At 41.6% G+C, this 16,054-nt stretch overlaps 1 protein-coding gene across 1 annotated transcript in view; it reads right to left on the bottom strand.

Annotated features, from left to right (window-relative positions):
• The window catches only part of COL5A2 (collagen type V alpha 2 chain), a 300,803-nt gene extending 293,764 nt beyond the window's left edge, over window positions 1-7,039 (bottom strand). The window contains exon 1 of the mRNA XM_073633213.1: window positions 6,796-7,039. Coding sequence (XP_073489314.1) covers window positions 6,796-6,886 — 91 coding nt within the window. The 5' untranslated portion in view covers window positions 6,887-7,039. The remainder of the gene's footprint in view (window positions 1-6,795) is intronic.
• Between the last annotated feature and the right edge of the window lie 9,015 nt (window positions 7,040-16,054).

Here is a 16,054-nt window from a genome sequence, read left to right as displayed (position 1 = left end):
TCCAAAATATACCAGATGGATTCTGTTAAAGATCTTCATATTTCTATTTCATAGTATTTGTATAAATTTATTGAATCTATAGGCTAGGAACACACAACGAGAAATCAAGTAAAAAACAAAAAAACAAAAAAAACCCTAATATCTGCCTACCTGTGTCTGCTTTTATTTAGATTGCACTATTTGGTAATTGCAATGTTCAAACCAGTTTTGGCCAGTAATAGCTCCATAACCCATTGACTGAGAATAGTTTCCACTAATAATCATGGAAATATCTATCTACCTGTGTCTGCTTTTATTTAGATTGCAATATTTGGTAATTGTAATGTTCAAACCAGTTTTTGCCCAGTAATTTGCCCTTAACCCATTGACTGAGAATAGTTTCCACTAATAATTATGGATTCAGTCATCCACTACATAGCTATACAATTGCTAGTAAGTTGTTATTTTGTTATCTTCAATATAAGTTCACATACAATAATCATGAAATGTATACAAAAATATTCTGACCATGGATTCCATTTGCAGTCATTTCGTACTTGAAGCAGAACTTCACACTTTTTTGGGAGCAGGTACCTTTTTCTGACAGATACCCACTCCCACTTCCACAATTCTTACCTAGGCAAGAATTGCAACAGCTTGACCCACCCCGCACCCTCCTGGGACATGGCACACATTCCAGAAGGCTGCAGAACCAGTCTGAAAGCACTGTGCAATCTTGCGCATGCACAGTGGAGAGCCTGCTGTGAAACAGGATGAAGCCACAGCCAGTTCTCACATCCAAGATGGAAGTGCCAGGGAACCAAAGTCTGGCAAATGAGTGCCCGTTCATTAAAGAGTTAGCAGCTACTGTAGCTGCTGACCATTCTTTTCCTCTTTAAGATTGAAAACCTGCCAACATTCAATCAGTTCAATCCAGTGTGGTGATATTAGTAAAATGTCTACTGGTCCTTGTTGTAGGAGATTACTGGTTACTCTATTATAGCAATTCCCTGAATCTGGATACAAGTATAACTTTGTTTGTACATTCACGTAAAAGGGGGGGCAAATTTTATCACAGTAGGTCTTTACACAGTGATCTCATCGCATAGGGCCAAATGACAACAAAGCTACCTCTGTTAGGGTTGGAATCTACACAAGTGTAAAGCTCATATGAGGAGGCCCCCTATCCCTACTATGGGCACTGGGAGTTTAGATACCTGGACCCACCCAGCCTTGTAAGAATGCTGAATATAGTGTGCTGCCAACTGGGGCACACTTCAACTATCTCTATCACATGAGTGGCCAGTCTACATAGGACTGATAATGTACATCTATCAGGTCATACACTAAAGCATGCTGACTGAAGTAAATACAATGTAGATAGTTGGCCAGTTGTGATTGAATGATCATTCCACCCATTAATACCATCAATTTAAAAACATTTAAAAGTACATACTGACAGTATAATTTTTATGATTTCTTAAATGCATGTTTATTTCTATGAAACAGTAATGAAAAAGGATAACCATGTTACTGTGAAGAAGCTAAATAGAACCAAAAAACCCTTAAAATGCTATTATTCGAGGCAAAAAAAATCTGTGTCTTTCTTTTGTGTAATGAATAGTCTTTTCCAAAAGAGCTGTAATCCAGCTTTGCTGCTAGAACATTCATAAATCCATTACGTCATGAGACAGGAAGCCAGCGTTTTTATTGATTGCATGTAAAGTTTGTAACCCCTGGCCAGCTCTGCATGTTACAACAATCTCCATTTACAGTAACACTTTAACCCTATAAATGATAATGAATACCACAATTAGGCTGTTGAATAATTACTGTACATAGCCTTGTTTAGCATGTTGTTGCTATACATTTTTTTATTTTGTTCAGTAATCCAGAGAAATATCAGGATAGTGTATTATGCATATCAACAATAATTCTTAGTAAAAAGTTGTATAAGCTAAATGTCTAAAAAACCTTAAATACACTTTTAGATATTTATGCTATGGAGTCAAATAGAAAGTTAAAGCATGTTTACATCTAAAACTTTTTGTTTGAGTAGAGAAGATTTGAAGGTTTTTTTTGCTAATCGTTGTGAAGATCTACCTACCCTCTTTGTTACTCACTGGGATAGAAAATGATTGGGTACTCCAGCCAAATGGTATAGCTGTAACCAAAACAGAAATAGAGGGGAAAGCTTTTATTGGGGACACCTGTGACAAAGACAACTGTCTAAGGGGATTTCTCACATCTTGTTGTGTCTTTGAAACAAGAGGTTAAGGGAAATCCCCCAAATAAGATTGTCAGGCTTTAAACTATTCTACACTCTAACCAAAACTAGAAAAAAAAAACATTTTAATTTACTTCTGTTGATATTTGGGCCTAAACCAAGAGTGCATCCCTGTGGAATTGTTGTTAATAAATTAAATGTACCCAATAAAGCACAATGCCAAATACTGTTATTTTAATAATAAAATAGTAATAAAAAGTATCCAATATATGACTCCAACGTACAAAATATAGTATGTTCCAGTATTTATTATACACAACTGCCTGTTTCTCCAGATTTCTTTCCTTTTAAGAATTGCTTCCTTGCCAGTTAGGGTTGTTGTTCCTAGGAATTACCTCTGAGTTACTATGTACATAGGGGATGGAGACTGGACACATACCACAGTTCAATTCTGTAGTACAATGGCCACAAAGATCTGCCCGTTGTTGCTTTCTTTAGAGTTATTACCTGATGTGTTTTAGGTGAAAATCCATCTTTCTCAAGACCAGGGCTTTTTTTCTCAGAGAATAGGTGCAGGAACTCAACCATGCCCGCCACACTCAAATACCTGCCAAATGGCATCAAATAGTAGCTCTTTCCTCTGCATACAACCCCCTCCTTCCACTGCCCTCATTTCCTCCCTTCTTAAATGCTTCACCATCTGTCATATATCTTACCTTTGTTGCAATATTAAGCTGAAACACCTATCCGACTGTAGTACCTCCCAGCATACTATACTATACTATACTACAGTCACTTGCAAGGGAGATCATGCAGTAGGAGCAACAACAACTGGTCACCAGGGAAAAAATAGAAACCACAGAGGGTGCGGCCTACCACGCACCCTCTCCTGCCCATGACTGCACTGAACCCTGGGCACCTGTTCTGTATCACCCTTGTCCCTGTCCGGCACTTAGTGGGATCTGCGCAGGAGATCTGAACTGTGGGAGCTGTGGGAGATGTGCTATCATTTGTAAATGCAGAAGCTGGACTTCAGTGATACCAAGTGATAGTGGTGAGCAGGGAGCAGAGGACCTGAGGCAGAGGTGGTTTAACTGAGTTCCCCCTAGTTCCCACTGAAAAAAAGCCCTGCTCAAGACATTGTATAAGGAGACATTGCAGTATTAGGTTGCAGTTATAGTAGTCAACAGAAAGCAACAGAATCTTGTCCAAACCTATTATTTCCAGTAAAAGCATGTAAAAAAACCTCATAAAATATTTACTTAAGAAATTTTCGGGTGATATCTAAAGCTGACCACACAATAGATCATTGAGCATTGCCCAATTCAGCCACTCTCATTCAGATAAAACCTTTCATGTCTTTGGTACCAGCAGATACCACTGGTTAACCAAGCTAGGGGAAGAGCATTTATTAGCTAGGTTTGGAAGCCTTCTCTGATCACTGTTTGAGATAAGCATGCCCCAGTAGTGTCTCCTCCCTGCTCCCTCATTAGTATGTAGCATAAACATTTGACCCGCAGGTGACCCTGTATAATTCCATTGGAAAATACCATGGGAGACCAAATGTTGTTTGTGCATCAGACTGAACATAAAAGTCTTTTTTTACAGTCCAATCATCATCCAAGATATATGGCCACCAGATTTTAATAAAAGCAAGCACATTTTCTGATTAGCTCATAGAACAGATCATTTAATGGTGGTTAGTATGGCAGACATCATGATAACTAGATTATTGGGCAATAGAAGGAGATACCATATTACTTGACCTTTTAGTATCCACATTAAACCATAAAAAACAAAATCAACAAAAAAAAAATACCAAAGAAAGACAAATGAAAGTAGGTAGTAAAAAATCATACATCTTATTAATACAATTGTCCAGTAAGGTTAACCTTGTAGTTCGTCCCAGGGCGTGTTATGCTTGGGTCACTACTACTGAAAAAAAGTATTATTACACATACAGTAAATTATATCATAGGTTCTTTAATCCTTAGGTCACCAATATGTCTTATCTCAATATTTTCTGTGCATTGCTATTAAGCTTTCAGCGGTAATTAGCATTAAGATACAATGAGGGTATTTCAGTTGCCCACATTTTAAAGTGCTAAGTGACCTAGATTTTTTGTAAATTTGATCCCTTCTGTTTTCCAGAAAAAAAAAGTCCTGTTAACCACTCTTCAAAGGCCTGAAAGCCAACATATGACTCATTAACCATACAGTAATGTATTCTGCTGTCTGGGTCAACAGGGACCTCATGGTGAGTTAACTTATTTTCTGTGCCATAAAAATTGATATAAAAATGTATTTTTGGACAATAACTCGAAGGAGCACCATAAATCTACACTCAATTATAGGGATATCTTCTGTTGTCCTGCAAACAGCCAAACATAATTTATAGTGTAATATAACTTTTAGATATTTGCATCAATAATAGAAAAGCATTAGAAAAACACATCCACCGCTAGAGGTCTATGGAATGCTCACTTACAGCAGCAATAAAATACATGATCTTTATTGTCTCCAGAAATGTGTGTAATATACTTGAGGTTTATTCAAAATAACACATCAATATCAGTTTTACACCATTATGGATAACGGGCTTCATTTATGAAGCCTTTAGCCAGGTGTCACAAGACCTACAGTAACCCAAAGTGCAACTTCAAAGAATATTATCCTCCTCAATAGTCTGATCCCTTGCCTCTGGTTTTGGCCTAATCCGGCTCTGTAGTTTGTCTTAGGCAGTGATTTGGAAAGTGGGCACTCTTTCCCACTGTACTAGCTATATGGAATTCCCAACAGGTATCGGAAATTGCATTCTGACACATGTCAATGACGTTATAAAAAATTGCTCCGCTGAGAGTATATGGAAGATATGGTGGTGTGTTCAGACAGAGGCTCTTAATACAAAATGAAATCCATAGGAATAAAATAAAATATAATCACGTGTCAAGTTGTAATGTACTGAGCATTATAACCAGTAAACAATGTGAATGAGACATTAACTTGCTTTAGATACTATATGTGAAAGAAAGAGTTAACTGGTACATGCCTGTCTGACAGTACATGCTATAATTAATGACCCCTGACATGGTCCTGCAGCCAACTGTTGTAATCATTAGGGCTCTGTTGTCTTTTCTGTAGGTGTGACCATAAAGAGTGCACATCCCCCCAGCTGGTATTTGAGCTCTGTGCAAGAGATATGCATGGGAAAGTTACAGACTGAGTAAATCTCCAGACATCCTTATGCTGGATCATCACCATCATGTGTCTTACTGTGAAAAGAAAGCTGTTAAAGCTATCTGATACCAAAGACAGAGGGGGGCATAATATATTCCATGTGGTCATGTTAAAGAAAGTCGTCCCTATCCAAAAAAAAAAATCATCATTTCTTGCGCCTGCTATATAAAGTCTCAATGTCTCTTATTCTATATACTTTTAAAAAGGTAACAGTTCAGTAGTGCTTCTGTGTGATATGAACATATACTACTGTTCCTGTGATTGTAATGCCACAAATGTAACTGTAATTCTTCCCATTGTCATTATAAATGATCAGCATATAGAAGACAGTCCCAAAAAGTGTATTGGCAGTTGAAAGAAAACTTGAACATTGTTGTAAATAGATATATATATAAAACAACAATGTTCAAATTTAATTTCAACTGCCAATACACTTTTTTGGGACTGTCTTCTATATGCTGATCATTTATAATGACAATGGGAAGAATTACAGTATATATACACACATATATATATATTATTCATTTTTCTGTAACCTCTATAAACTATAGCTTTGAAACTGTACGTCAATTAGCAACTCAGAATGGGCAAAATACAGAAAATACATGACTTGGTGTGAAGCTCAGTAAAAGGTTGACTACTATGTATTTGTCATCCTAAGCAGATCTCAAGGGGAGGCAATACAAGGAAATCTCTAAGGGAGAACAGAGCTTATGGGAACAGTCACACTTTGCTCTCTGTCTGCCTTAAAAAAAAGGAATAGTGGCACAAATCTATCCAACAGTTTAAGAATAAAAACTAAAGCAGCAAACGAATATCCACAACAAATCCTGCCAGGAAAGTGGGGATGAGAAACATTACAAAAAAAAACAAAATAAATCAATGCATCAAAATAAAAAAAGAGAGAAGGTTGAAAATTGCGTTTGCCTAATTACAGCACAGAAAAATACAGGCTAAATGTAAAAGCAGGGATAATTAAGGACACAAGGGAATTCTTGCTCAACAAAGAAAAGCCTGAAGACATAGCAACTCCACCCTTGCTGGATGTAGAAGTCAGAAATCTACAGCAAGTAACTCTGTGCCCCACACATCTCTATCCATCAGTTTCTTCTTCCTCCTGCCAGGTAACAACCGGCATGCCCTTGTCAAGACCTTTACTGTGACAAGTACCTTTAGGTCACACGGGTGACCTCACATGTGCAAAAATGAAGCAACAAACTCCCAAGTGATCAGCTCAAATGAAGCAGGGATCTATTGTTGCAAAAAGTTAAAACAAACTTCAGATGCTTTATCCATGTGTCTTATAAACTGGCATTACACAAAAGACTAAAAAGCAGAGCTGCTTCACTTACCACTTTCTTCATCTTGAGCTTGTACAGCTAGAAACTGCCCTATGAATAGTGAAAAAATAAAGAAAATCCTTTTCTGTATTAAAATCATCATGCCTAGCTTCTAGACATGTGATTCTACTTTTTTGGGGTGAAAAAAAAAAAAGTTAAGGTCTTCTGAGCACCATTAAGCCACCAGTATGTTTCCTCTGAGCTCCAAGACAAAGTCTGCAAACAAGACCTTTTTTGAAGTGTTGCAGCTTTAAATAGGAAGAATGCAGCCTTCGCTAGTTTTCCTGCCCCTTTTAGCTTGTGCAGGCTTATAGTCATCCATTCCCTGCCAAGCTGAGTCTGATTGATGGTAAACAACCGAATCAAAACTACTCTCTTCCTTTACCTTCCTTGCTGAAGGAAAGGCTTCTTGTGACAGAAAAGTAGCTACCACTGCAAGGGTTAATTAACAGATTAAATTTAATAAAAACGCCTGATTTCTTCTATTTCGTTGTGTCAGCATTTCCTGTGCTAAGTTAAAAGTAATATTTTTCTTTACAAGTGTAGTATGATCAGTAATAGTAACATTGTTTCTCTTTATTATAAAAAAATAATAATTATATATTATCATTTAAAGGGGGTTAATAAAATAATGTGTGCTAAGATCAGGTGATGATTATTAAAGTTGCACTCCAAATACAAAAAAAAACTGTTAATTAAATATATTTTTTAATAGCCATAAATGATTTAAAACCACTTTGTGTGCACGAAATGCCTTTGCAAACCCAGATATTTCCTTGTAAAAGTTGCAGTGACATTATCACTGTGTTGTAAACAGCCTGTGTAGAGAGCAGAGCTGCGGGAAGGGCACACTAGACTCCACCCACTACAGACTGTCTGCAGAAAACTGCAGGGGGGCGCATACAAGACCTGTCACCCTGCACATAGAGAGAGAGCAGCACAGACCGGTCTTTATTGCAGGAAGCACCCAAACAAAGGCAAAGTTTCACATTGGATTACTACACAGATCTGGAAGAAACACACAACGCATACCAAGATTCAAAGAAGAATACACATGACCATTATATGTAGACAATATTTGATTATCCCAGTTCAGCTTTAAATCATTATTAGGTGTTAAAATATAGGATTTTATATTTGGCTCCATTTTAGAGCAAAGTCATGCTTTGGCCAGGTAGGACACCATAGAATAGTATGCTTTAAAGTGACACTAATCTCTGGTTTAAAAAAAAAAGAAAATTCCATTTAAAGTGATTGTAAAGGTTTGCTTTTTAAAAACAAAAACCAAACATGTTATACTTACCTGCTCTGTGCAAGGGTTTTGCATAGAGTAGCCTTGATCCTCTTCTTCTGGGGTTCCCCCGGCGGCACTGCTGGCGCCTCCTCTCCATCGGGTGCCTCCACGGAGAGCCACTGTCCCTGGGGGCACCTGTGCGGGCACGCTCACGAGTCCCACTGCTGCGTCCATTGACACAGACAGCTGGACTCGGCCCCATCCCCCACTCCTGTGTCACTGGATTTGATTGACAACAGCAGGAACCAATGGTTCCTGCTGCTATCAATCTATCCAATAAGGATGAAGGCAGCGGCTGGAGTTACATAGTTACATAGTTACATAGTTACATAGTAGGTGAGGTTGAAAAAAGACACAAGTCCATCAAGTCCAACCTATGTGTGAGAATATATGTCAGTATTCCATTGTATATCCCTGTATGTTGCGGTCGTTCAGGTGCTTATCTAATAGTTTCTTCAAACTATCGATGCTCCCCGCTGAGATCACCATCTGTGGAAGGGAATTCCACATCCTTGCTACTTTTACAGTAAAGAACCCGCTACATAGTTTAAGGTTAAACCTCTTTTCTTCTAATTTTAATGAGTGGCCACGAGTCTTGTTAAACTCCCTTCTGCGAAAAAGTTTTGTCTCTACTGTGGGGTCACCAGTATGGTATTTGTAAATTGAAATCATATCCTCTCTTGTAGAGCGGGAGAATTATCATTTTATCTCTGGAGTTAATCCCTTTTTAATGCATGCCAATATTCTGTTTGCTTTGTTAGCAGCAGCTTGGCATTGCATGCCATTGCTGAGCCTATCATCTACTAGAACCCCCAGGTCCTTTTCTATCCTAGTTGCTGGGCTGGTGCTCATCGCTGGAATGGATGGGCTCAGGTAAGAAAAGGGGGGCTCTGGGGGGCAGCTGCAGCACCGAAGGTTCATCAGCATTTTGCATAGAATGCATTAAGTTGAAAAACCTGGAGACTTTACAACCCTATGTATGTATGTACAGAAAGTATGTATTCTTACCTCAGAAAAGCACCTTCTTTTGCTCTCAGCCTCCTCCAAATCTCCAAATTCCATTTTTTTTTTACTGTGATCTATCTTCCTGTTTATTCTCTGTGTTTGTTCTCTGTGGTCAGGGCCGGTGCTACCACTAGGCAAACTAGGCAGTCGCCTACGGCGCACTGCTGCCTAGGGTGCCTGGCCACTGGTGTTGTATATAGGAACATAGCCGCCCCCCTCGTGTTCTGTCTCAAGGTAATATAGGGACTGTGGAATACGGATTATGGGATGTGAAGTGTGCATAGAGAGGTGCACATGACCACAAATTAACGTGCACTGCTCATTCCAAACAAAAAGAAGTGAGAGGGAAAAGGAGAGGTTCAGAAGCTCGTGGAGGACATTACAAAGAGGCAGAAAAACACAGGAGGGAACAATTCAATGAAAAATAGATTACAGGGACATTAAAAATATAGATTATGTTTAGTGTAATGCTGTCCTCCTTAGAAGCACAGAATCATATTTTATTTGCCCCAACGCAGCTACATTATAATAGAATTAAAACCCTCAGCACTTTTAGCTTAAAGTGAAACTAAAGTCTCATTTTTTGTTATTTAAAAGAAACAAACATGCTTACCTGTTCTGTGCAGTAGTTTTGCACAGAGCAGTCTGGATCCTCCTCTTCTCGGGTCCCTCTCCAGCACTCCTGGCCCCTCCCTCCCATTGAGTGCCCCCACAGCAAGCAGCTCCCTGTGTCCATTCAGACATGGAGCCACGGTTTGGCCCGCCCCCTCTCGGGAGCCAATGGCGGCGCTGCCTTGACACAGCTAATCAGGAGGGAGAGTCTGGGACAGCCGAAGGCACACGTGCAACACTGCTGGACAGAGATGAGACTCAGGTAAGTATTGGGGGAGCTGCCACAAACAGAATAATGAATATTCTGCCTTTACAACCACTTTAGGAGCAAATTAAAAAAAAAACTGCAAACTCTGTGTTAAATTTCTTACCCCAGCACTTGCAGTTTACAAGTTTCCCTGCTGTTTCAGTGCTGCTTCTCTGAACTTCTAGTTTTCCCAGGAAAGAGTGAAAGTGGATTTTTCAAATACAACCTGTGGGTGGAGCTATTAAATACACACCTATTGAGGCACCATCCCCAATTAAATGATTAGACGAAAAGGATTTATTCCTCAAACCCCATGGTGAGGGAGGAACAATATGTTATGAGACTTTGATTGTGCCAAAATAGGGGTCAAACACACAACACCAATAAAATACAAGCTCTTTATTACAAAAGTTTAAAAAACAATTATAAAATATGTGTCATTAGCTACTTTAAAGGCCATATTAACAACTGTCATCCAAAGTATACAAAGTATACGTTCAACATGTAGTCAAAGCATAGTGGATCAATGCCTTTCACTCTATTTGCTTCCCCAGGATCCATGCCCGTGTGCAAAAACAAAAGGTATTTTTGTGATATATATGCATTTGTGATATCCATATTATGTTTATGATCATACTTGTACAGCTATACTGTTTTTTTTTTTTTTTTGTATGCAGGCATGGTGGATCTTGAGGAAGTAAATTGAAAAAAATGGGTGGATCCAGTATGCCTTTACTGCATGTTGAATGTATACTTTGTATACTTTGGATGACAGTTGTTGATATGGGCTACAATGTTGCAAATGAAACATATGTTATTATTGTTTTTTAAACTTTTGGAATAAAGAGCTTGGTATTGTGAGTTTGACAGCTTTTTTGGTACAATCAAAGTCCTATAATATACTGTTTCTTCCTCACCATGGGGTTTAAAGAATAAAACCCTGCTGCAAAGTATTGCATCAAAAATTGTAATTATACGCCCCTGTTAAACAGAGGCTGAAAAATTGGGCCTTGAGCACTGGTGCTGGTGCCACAACACTGCAACCCTTCACAGATACTCTAGTTGGAGCGCAGGAATGTGCCCTGCTGCAAAGTATTGCATCAAAAATTGTAATTACACGCCCCTGTTAAACAGGGGCAGAAAAATTGGGCCTTGGGCACTGGTGCTGGTGCCACAACACTGCAACCCCTCACAGATACTCTAGTTGGAGCGCAGGAAAGACCCCTGCTGCAAAGTATTGCATCACAAATTGTAATTATACGTCCCTGTTAAACAGAGGCTGAAAAATTGGGCCTTGAGCACTGGTGCTGGTGCCACAACACTGCAACCCTTCACAGATACTCTAGTTGGAACGCAGGAATGTGCCCTGCTGCAAAGTATTGCATCAAAAATTGTAATTATACGCCCCTGTTAAACAGAGGCTGAAAAATTGGGCCTTGAGCACTGGTGCTGGTGCCACAACACTGCAACCCTTCACAGATACTCTAGTTGGAGCGCAGGAATGTGCCCTGCTGCAAAGTATTGCATCAAAAATTGTAATTACACGCCCCTGTTAAACAGGGGCAGAAAAATTGGGCCTTGGGCACTGGTGCTGGTGCCACAACACTGCAACCCCTCACAGATACTCTAGTTGGAGCGCAGGAAAGACCCCTGCTGCAAAGTATTGCATCACAAATTGTAATTATACGCCCCTGTTAAACAGGGGCAGAAAAATTGGGCCTTGGCCACTGGTGGCGGTGCCCAGAACCAAAAATGTTCTTACAAGCTATCAGCATGAAAATTGAGGAGGAAGAGGATTGTCACTCAGCATAACAGGATAGTCACTCAGCATCAGCATAGGCAATCTTGAAAGGATCTCACATTAAAAAAAAAATCAATTGGTTACATCAGCATCAGGTGCTTGGTAGCTGGTGATCCAAGACTGATTCATTTTTATGAAGGTCAGACGATTGACCGATTCAGTGGACAGGTGCACCCTGTGATCGGTTACAAAGCCTCCAGCAGCACTAAATGTGCATTCCGAACGAATGCTGGGTGCAGGACAGGCCAGTAGCCCAATTGCATACTGTGCAAGCTCTGCCCAGTGATCCATCCTCAAGACCCAGTAACCCAGAGGATTTTCGGTGGGAAAAGTGTCCAAGTCTGATCTTGCCCCTAGGTAATCCTGCACCATGTGAATCAGACGCTGGCGATGGTTGATGGAACCGATCAGACCTTGGGGCTGCGGACTAAAAAATTGTCTGAACTCATCGGTCAGATGGCCACCTTCTCCACTGCTCCTTCTGTAACTGACCGAAGCCTCAGCAACACGTTATCCAGGAGGACCAGGAAATTGTAACCTCCCAGGCTCTGGAAATGCGTTGCACAAACCTTTCTGCAGGGCCTCCCGAAGATGTTTCATCCTCTGCTCCCTCTGTGACAGCAAGATATGGTCCGCAACCTTACCCTTGTAACATGGATCAAGGAGGGTTGCCAGCCAGTAATCATCACTCCCCATGATACCACAAATACGAGGATCCTTCCGCAGGCTTTGCAGGATCAGGGAGGCCATGCAGCATAGGTTTGCTGAGGCATTCGGTCCAGAGTCCTCTGGGTCACTAAGGACGACATGATCCGCAGCCACCTCCTCCCAGCCACGTACAAGTCCATGGGTTTCTTCGGACTGTAAATGATCCCTTGAAGACTGCTGCTGATGCTGAGTGCCAGTCTCCACCTCCATACTGACACAATCCTCATCCTCCTCCTCCTCTTCCTGTGAGATTGGCAGGCCTGCAGGAATACTGTCTGGATAAAGGGGGCCTTGAGAGGTAAGGAAGTCCTCCTCTTCCTCCCTCTGTTCTGCCTCAAGTGTCCTGTCCATTATTCCATGCAGAGTGTGCTCCAACAGGTGGACAAGAGGGACAGTGTCACTGATGCATGCACTGTCACTGCTCACCATCCTCATGGCCTCCTCAAATGGTGACAGGACAGTGCATGCATCCCTGATCATATCCACTGGCGTGGGGAAAAAAGCAAGCTCCCCTAACCCTGTCCTGGTGCCATAGTCACATAGGTACTCATTGATGGCCCTCTGCTGCGTGTGCAGCCGCTGCAGCATGGCCAACGCTGAGTTCCACCTGGTGGACATGTCACAGATTAGGCGGTACTTGGGCAGGTTAAATTCCTTTTGGAGGTCAGCCAGCTGAGCACTGGCATTATATGACCTGCGGAAATGCACACAGACTTTCCTGGCCTGCCTCAGGACATCCTGTAAGCCCGGGTACCTGCCCAAGAACCGCTGCACCACCAAGTTAAGGATGTGAGCCAAACAGGGCACATGGGTCAGTTGTCCTTGTCGGAGGGTGGAGAGGAGGTTGGTGCCATTGTCGCAAACCACCATACCTGGCTTAAGCTGGGGTGGCGTCAACCACCTCTGAACCTGCCCCTGCAGAGCTGACAGAATCTCTGCCCCAGTGTGGCTCCTGCCCCCCAAGCACACCAGCTCAAGCACCGTATGGCATCTTTTTGCCGGCGTGCTTGCGTAGCCCTTTGAACGCTTACGGAGCACCGCTGGTTCCGAGGACAAATCAGCACAAGAAGAGGCCATGTAGGAAGAAGAAGAGGAGGGGGTGGAGGAGAGAAGTGTGGCAGAATCACCACTAGTAGAATTTTGGAGGCGTGGTGGTGGAACAACCTCCAACACTACTGCACCCTGTCCTGCATCCTTCCCAGCTGCCAGAAGAGTCACCCAGTGCGTGGTGAAAGATAGGTAACGTCCCTGTCCAAGCCTGCTGGACCATGAGTCAGTGGTAATATGCACCTTACCACTGACTGCCTTGTTCAGCGAGGCCAAGACATTGCCTTCCACGTGCCAGTAGAGAGGCGGAATTGCCTTCCGTGAGAAAAAGTGGCATTTGGGAACCTGCCACTGAGGAACCGCACATTCCACAAACTCACAGATGGCGGCAGAGTCTACCAACTGAAAAGGCAGCAGTTGAAATGCTAGCAATTTAGCCAAGCTAGCATTCAACCGCTGGGCATGTGGATGGCTGGGAGCGAACTTAGTTAGGCGGTGCAGCAGCTGGGGCAGGGAAATTTGCCTGGTACAATCTGACGTTGGTGTACCGATAGCAGATTGCCCGCAAGTACTTGGCTGTGACACACCTAATTCTACACCTTCATTCCTCTCAGTGCAGGTTTCAGAGAGGACTGAAGCTATAGTGGGGTTGGAGATCCCAGCTGATGAGGAGCAAGGAGAGGTCCGCTTTGTTCTTTGCTGTGGGTCTTTTAGGTACGCTTGCCAATGAACTGCATGGCAGGTCGACATATGACTGGTCAAGCATGTGGTGCCCAAGCGGGTGATGTTTTGGCCACACGAGATACGCTTGAGACATATGTTGTAAATAGCAGCGGTGGGATCTGATGCACTCATCTCAAAAAAGGCCCACACCAAAGAACTTTTGGAACAACGTGTAGAGACTGCAGCGCCCTTGTTTACATGTGACCGGCTGTGATTGGACACAGCCGATCACATGGTTAAAGAGCAGCGGCTCTTTACACAGATCAGGGTCACACCATGTCCTAGCAACACGGCGCGGCTGCGATTACTGTGCTGCTTACCCTGGGGGCGTGCAAGAGCGGTTGTTCTGGTAGGCTGTCACATGATGTCCACCCAGAACGAGAGTCGCACCGCCCAGCTGTCATTTGACGGTGGGCGGGTGGCTAGTGATTAAACAACTGTGACAAAACCACCACTAGTTGTTAGAAGGCTTACCATAGTAAGAAGACTCAAATGGGCTTACGCTCAATGAATCAATAAAGCTTGTGGTGTAAGACACCAATATGTAAGGCATCTAGATCTGTAGTCAGGATCCGAGTGGAAGGTGGTCCATCCGTTCAACACAAGGCAGTAATCTTTAGAAATGGCCAGCGTGATGTGCTGGATCCTCTCAAGCAGATCCTCCTGTTTTATCTAAGGAGACATCTTCTCGTTGGGACAAGAGCCCTGCGGATGCCATTGCGTTGGTCACATTGTACATTTTTAAGCGCTTTTTATACACCTACTAAATGTGAGTGTTCCATTTATCTTTTATTAAATGCATTATATTTTTTACTGGTTCGCACTATGTGGAGTTTTTTCTTTTTTTGGCTATACTGTTTGACTGCTTGAGAGGATCCAGCACATCACGCTGGCCATTTCTAAAGATTACTGCCTTGTGTTGATCTCTGGACAAATGGACCACCTTCTACTCTGATCCTGACTACAGATCTAGATGCTTCACATATTGGTGTTTTACACCACAAGCTTTATTGACTCATTGAGCGTAAGCCCATTCGAGTCCTCTAATGCCGCTTACACACGAGCAGAATGTCCCTCAGAAAAAGTCCGATGGGAGCTTTTCATCGACCGTGTGTATGCCCCATCGGACTTTTTCCATCGAAAATTCAGACGGACTTAGATAGAGAACATCTATTCTAAATTTTTCCGACGGAACTAATTACTATCGGGAAACCCGCTCATCTGTATGCTGTTCCGACGTACCAAAAACGAGGCATGCGCAGAAGCAAGTACGAGACGGAAATGATCAGTCTGGTAAAACTAGCGTTCGGAATGGAGGTAGCACATTCCTTACTTTCCTCTTTTAATGCAGCGCATTCTTTTGTGCTTTATAATGCTACAATAATTACGTTGTTTTGCTGCTGCTATTCACACAGAGTTCTCACAAACGTATTTCTTTATAATTTCTCGTGATCTCACGAATAATCTTTTATTTTTTTAAAGCCAGATCTCCAGAATAATGTTTCAAATTATTTTTTTAGAGTCATCTTTTTTTATTATTTTTTTTATTTCATCAAGATCTCCTTTTGATGTGATTATTGCAAAATCAGTTTCTAGTGATCTCCCTAATTTTTATTTAGTTTTTGTGTGTCAAGTTACCACAATAACATTATTATCTTGTATTTTTTAACCTCAGGGAGGCTGGTTGGTATCCCTTGTTAATTTGACATTGTCTTTTTGAAATGTACCTGCCTACTCCCAAACAAACTGTCATTTTTGAATAAAAACACATAGGCAAGTATTTTCCAAAAATAAAATATCCATTTATTCTCGGTAACAAATTAAAGATGAAGGC

The sequence above is a fragment of the Aquarana catesbeiana genome, linkage group LG06 (assembly GCF_042186555.1).
Source record: "Aquarana catesbeiana isolate 2022-GZ linkage group LG06, ASM4218655v1, whole genome shotgun sequence".
In the NCBI taxonomy this organism is placed as follows: domain Eukaryota; kingdom Metazoa; phylum Chordata; class Amphibia; order Anura; family Ranidae; genus Aquarana; species Aquarana catesbeiana.
The sequence above is the reverse complement of the archived record's forward strand: the minus strand, read 5'-3'. Positions and strand labels throughout refer to the sequence as shown.